Source organism: Leptopilina heterotoma, unplaced genomic scaffold, assembly GCF_015476425.1.
Source record: "Leptopilina heterotoma isolate Lh14 unplaced genomic scaffold, ASM1547642v1 Lhet_47, whole genome shotgun sequence".
NCBI classification, from domain to species: domain Eukaryota; kingdom Metazoa; phylum Arthropoda; class Insecta; order Hymenoptera; family Figitidae; genus Leptopilina; species Leptopilina heterotoma.
Window position 1 is genome coordinate 3,371,843 of NW_025111098.1, and position 6,278 is coordinate 3,378,120.

A 6,278-nucleotide genomic window follows, 5' to 3' on the forward strand; every position below is an offset into this window, starting at 1 on the left:
CCAAAACTATCAAAGTATACAGCTTTATTATTAACTGTTTTATATGCAACCTAATGAGTTCCAGAACCATCTTTATCATCTAAATTAATAATGGCTGATTCATTTTTTCGAGGACCTCTTATAGGTAGTTCATTTCGCATAAGAACTCCTCGAAAATAAGAAATTTTAATTTCTTTAGCATATTAAAGTAAATCTAGATCTGTAAGTGCTCGTTGAGGCAGCTTTAAACTTTTTTTTTGTACATCGTCTCTTAATACCTTGTCCTTTAACATATGGTTTCAAATGAAGTCCCAAACCTTGTCGGTATGGTTTTAAATGTAGACCTCTGCCAAGTGCCACTGCTTCCAACTCTCTATTGTGACGCTGAGCTTCCTTCAACTGCTCTTTTGCTGCACTTGCATCATTAACAGCTTTTGCTACTCCAGCAGCTTCCCCAGTAAGCGCTCCAAGTGCACTTAGACCAGCAAAAATTGGAATTAATGGTAACAGACCACCAACTTTTGATGGCACAGGTAGAATACGAGGTGTTAAAACTTTTTCTCTACCACCTGCATTCCTTACAGCTTTTCGAGCTGTTTCGATAGCTGACTTTATTGTTGATCGAGCATCATTACCAGGAATTATTGATTTTCTTGCAACATCCACAATTTTCCTAAGATTTACTCGTTTTTTTGATTTTGTCTTCTTCTTTACTCCCATTCCAAATTTTGATTTTGCTTTCACAGCGTTTGTTATTGCGTAAGCTGCAGCTCTTTCACTATATCGTGCGTCTGGAGCAAATACACGTTGCCACGCTTTGTCAGCTAATACTCTATCAGCAGCGTTTCTTTCTTCAACGTTTTCTCAATTTTTCGAGTAAGCAATATCGTGCTCTTTACAAGCGGTGTCTAATGGATTAACACCTGGATCACCTCGGTCTAGACGTTTTGCTAACTTTGTGCCCGGTCCACAATATTGATAACCCGGCAAATGTAATTCAAATGGCAAATTGTTTATAAGTTTATTAATTAAACCTTTTCCTCGAGAGTCATGATATATAATCATACCTTACTCTGTGAAAGTTAAAATTAGAATGACTTGTGAGCTATATAAGCGCTGTATTTATACCTTCAGCGGCAGTCTAAATCAGGATGCGGTTCAAGGAACAACTTCACAAGCTGCCAGTCGTCAATCTAGACTCGATTGTTGAACAACAAGACAAGAAAGTAAAGCGTCATGGTAGTTTGTTTTCCGGTAGTATTCGAGCTATTTTTTGTGGACCATCAAATTCTGGAAAGACAAATGTACTGCTTTCTTTAATTTTACATCCTAATGGTCTTAGATTTAATAATATTTACTTGTACTCAAAGTCTCTACACCAACCAAAGTATAAATTCTTGGAAAAAGTTGTAAGTAATGTTGAAGGAGTAGAGTATTTACCATTTAGTGAGCATGAAGAAGTCATTACTCCTAAAGATGCAAAACGGAATTCAATATTTATATTTGATGATATTGCTTGCGAGAAGCAAGATAATGTAAGGGCATTCTTTTGCATGGGTAGACATGTTGATGTTGATTCTTTTTATCTTTGTCAAACCTATGCCCGCATTCCTAAACATTTAGTACGTGATAATGTTAATTTACTAGTTCTTTTTCGTCAAGATGAGAAAAATTTAATGCATGTTTATGATGACCACGTTAATACTGACATGACATTTAATCAATTTCGAGAACTATGTGCCACATGTTGGAATTCAGACAAGTATGGATTTGTAGTAATTGATAAGGATTCTGATTTAAATGATGGAAGATATAGAAAAGGATTTGATAGCTTTGTAACACTATAAATATAAGATCATCTCTAAAATATTGTTAGTTCAATATGAAACCTTGTAATAATAACATGTTTCATAAAGAAAAAGAATATCTTCATCAAATTGCTAAAGCTAGTGAGGCAATTAGAAGAAAACATCGTATGTTAAAATTGGGAAAAGAAGATGCTGAAAATGTGTTGAATGAAACTTTCAAACCGATAATTCAACCCTTACAAAAAATTATCAACTTGACAGACAGTGAACATTAAAATGTCAAGATTGAAAATGTCAAGATTGAAAATGTTAAGGTTGGAAAGAAAGAGCAGAAGGAGGATGATAGCATAAACTATGAAAGTGAAACTGAAAAATCTCCAGATGATGATAAAATAAGTAATAAATTTCTATACTTTTTAAATCATAATAGAAATCAATGTTTAGATTCAACATACGGCATACGTAAGCTAAGTGATGGATCACTTATGATTGGTGATTCACCAATAACTCTTGAAGATCAGTTTGTAAAAATTAGTGATAAACGATATCTTCAAACACCTGGATTACTTGAACTTTTATTCAAAAGTAAACCTACCAGATCGTTTATAAGTGAAGCTGATGAAATGAACTATAAAGAGATTCTTATTGCTACTAATGCACACAAAAAGAAGTACAGTTCCTCTAAATCTATACGTACAGATAATTGTTACAAGTATTTGAATTTTATATCTCAATTCTTCCCTCGAACACCTACCAAACAGCCATCTGTAAGCGGTAGTTCATTACCTAAATTTATTATTACAAACAGAAATTTTCAACGAGGATATATCTATTGGGATGATCCGAATGAGTTGGTTGACCGTCTTAGACTATTAATGGCTTCTCAAGATGCTGGAAATCCTAGTCACAATAATGAAATTATGTTTATCATTAAGGAACTACAAGAAGCAAGACGAGGGCCTCCTGGAGTTGGTTTTAAACTTAATTCTCAAGGTAACTTTGACGTTGAAGGAAGAAAACTCTGTAATCTTGCTAACGCTGAAGAAGAAAACGACGCTGTCAATTTAAAACTTGTACGACATATGATAAAACACGAAGTGCGTTTATTGTATGAAGCTAGTGCCTCACTTAGATCAGAGGTGGACAATAACAACTAATTTCTAAAAGTTCTTGAAGACTCTATTACAGAAAAAATAAAAAATTTTGAAAAAGATATAAATCAAGATTTATCTTATCGAACAGCTGAAATTATTAGTGAATTGGATACTCGCTTAAGTGCTCTCGAGAATGAACAAAAAAAATTTAACAGTAGTGAATGAACTTCATACTCAGGATAGAAAAAATTATCCTCGACGGCGAGTTAAAATGCTAGATATTGATGAGACATGGCAAGCAGATTTAGTAGAAATGATACCTTATTCAAAAATAAACAAAGGTTTCAAGTATTTACTAACAGTTATAGACATATTTTCGAAATATGCTTGGGCTGTTCCAGTAAAAAGTAAAAGTGGAAAAGATGTTTATCATGCAATGCAATCTATATTTGCTAAAAAACGCATACCAAAAAACTTGCATAGTGACAAAGAAAAAGAATTCTATAACTCACAATTTGAAGCATTAATGAAAAAGCGTAAAATAAATTTTTACTCAACATACAGTAATATGAAGGCTTCTATTGTTGAACGGTTTAATCGAACACTAAAAAGAAAAATGTGGATGCAATTTAGTTTACGAGGAAATTATAAATGGTATGATATATTGCCTACTTTTATTTCCAACTATAATGATACAAAACATAGAACAATCGGAATGAAGCCTAAAGATGTTACTTCAGAAGACGTTGAAATTTTAAAAGAACGATTTATGAAGTTGAGAAAAATTGCTTTAAGACGACCAAAGTATAAAATTGGCGACAAAGTTCGAGTAAGCAAATATAAAAATGTTTTCGAGAAAGGATATACACCCAATTATACAACAGAAATATTCATCGTGGATCAAGTTGTATCAACTAAACCAGTGACTTACAAGCTTAAGGATTACCAGGACCAACCCATCAGCGGAGGATTTTATAAAGAGGAACTTCTTAAAGTAAAATATTCAGATATTTATCTTGTGGAAAAAATTCTCAAGACACGTGGAAACAAAGTTCTTTTCAAATGGCTTGGCTTTGATAATTCTCACAATACGTGGGAAGATAAAGCAAATGTATAATCTATTATTCGCAAATCGTCCCCAGTAACTTAACGCAAATGTCAATCAACCAGCAAACCAATCAAAGATTAATGTTAGCGTAGAACCTCTCTAAAAAATCAAAACTGCTTCCAACAACAGACCTTTACACTGCCAGTGCCAAATTTAATTAACATTAAATCAATAATGAATCATTAATGAATCAATAATGAATCAATAATGAATAAATAATGAATCAATAATGAATCAACAATAAATCAATAATGAATCAATAATAAATCAATAATGAATCAACTATGAATCAATAATGAATTAACAATGAATCAATAATGAATCAACAATGAATCAACAATGAATCAATAATGAATCAATAATGAGTCAACAATGAATCAACAATGAATCAATAATAAATCAACAATGAATCAATAATGAATCAATATTAAATCAGTTGGCACTGGCATTGAAAAGGTCTGTTGTTGGAAGTAGTTTTGATTTATAAAGATATTCTACGCTAACATTAATCTTTGATTGCTTTGCTGGCTGATTGGCATTTGCGTTAAGTTACTGGGGGCGATTTGCACATTTAAATTATATTACATTAATATAAGTTTTAATCATATGTTATAATGTATATATGGAAAGATTTTTTAAATAAAAACACATGGAAATTGAATATAATTGCATTATTTATTAACAAACATTTTATTTTTTTACAATCATGTTTTACAAAATCGTTCGTCGATTGTGGGGATCGCATAATGTCCCCACGGTAGAGTGTCGGTGCTACCCGGTAACAAATACCGTTTGTCGTCTTGCGGACTTAAAGCTACTTTTACCTGTCTTACAGTCTCCAGGTTGTGTAGTCGCGATCTTATATTATACTGGGTTCGAGTTCGAATGTCAAAATCTCGCAGACATTTTACATAATCATCAAAGTGAATCGATTTTTTCACAACGCCGGATTTAATGCCTTTAGCTTTTTTAATAAAATCTTGACCTTCAACCCGTACGCTGTACATCTTACTCCGCAAGCCAACAAATTCGGTAACGATCTTGCCGTTACATTCATCTTTCATTAGACTGAGAATCTTTTTATTGGCTTGCGGAATGCCGTACACGTTGTTTGCGGGATAGTCTGACGTATCGAACTTTTGGATGTCATTTTTCATGTCATTGTAGACATCTTTACATTTAATTTCATAGATTAGACTGTCTGTATCGGTATACATCAGTTTACAATTGTCACCGTATTTTTTTAACATATACCCGTAGTGAAAATCGTAAATAAGCGTTTTGGATACATCAAGCACACTTAACCCCACATAGATCGGTTTGTTGAGTAGTACCTCGGTTTTACGCAGTTCAATGGCAACCAGATTTTCGTCGAATATCACTCGACTATGGAAGCTGGGTCGAGAAATAAGGGCTTCAGCTCCATAGCGGCCAAACAATTTGGTGACAAGCTAAATGTCGACATGTTTACGGACATTTTCCATTGTTTTACCGTACACAGCGTTGTTCATGAGCTTGAACAAATTTTTCTCGAACTCATTTTTGGCGTTGGTTCGCATCATCGTATTATAGTCCATGTATGGTTTAAGCCATGTTGATTGCTTAAACTGTAAGACTCTTTGCTTTTGATGTGTGAAGTACATCGATTTAAGAATGCTCGATAACACGTTTTCATGTTGTGAGCATTCTACAACCCATCGTTCGATAAAAGACCGTCTTTCATTTACGTTACTTAAATAAGGTATCAACTCAAGGGCTTCTTTAATGAGAGTAACAGTGACGTCACTCTCGTCAAGAATAGTACCGTAATTCGGATACTTACGTGATGGTCCATCGGTGGTCGTCGCCTTCCGCTTCATCTCTGCACCGGAAATCAAAAGAAACACATTTACAAGCTAACACACTTACAAACTAAAAAGAACACACTTACAAACTAACAAAAAAACACACTTACAAGCTAAAAAAGAACACACTTACAAACTAAAATACTTATACTAAACAAAACGAACTTACAAACTAAAGAACTTAACCTAAAAATGAATACAAAGTAAATGCAATATACACAGTAAATATAACAATAAATGTAACAAAAAAGACAGTTAGTAGTGGCAATGGGAATCTGCTGCTGCTGCTGTTGGAACCGCTGAACCTGTAAACAGAACAGCTACTGACTAAACTCGCCAAAATCCCTGAATATATACCCCGAAATCCCCACTCTTACCTTTCACGCATGCGCACTAGACCATTTACCCCCACTCTAACTTTTCACGCATGCGCACTAGACCATTT

The 6,278-nt window shown here is 33.8% G+C and overlaps 1 protein-coding gene across 1 annotated transcript; it reads left to right on the forward strand.

The window, feature by feature from the left end:
• The first annotated feature begins 1,861 nt into the window (after positions 1-1,861).
• LOC122507507 lies at positions 1,862-2,944 on the forward strand. The gene is made up of 2 exons (XM_043620256.1): positions 1,862-1,987; positions 2,102-2,944. The coding sequence occupies exons 1-2, from the start codon at positions 1,862-1,864 to the stop codon at positions 2,942-2,944; spliced, it is 969 nt and encodes a 322-aa protein (XP_043476191.1).
• Positions 2,945-6,278: the final 3,334 nt, after the last annotated feature.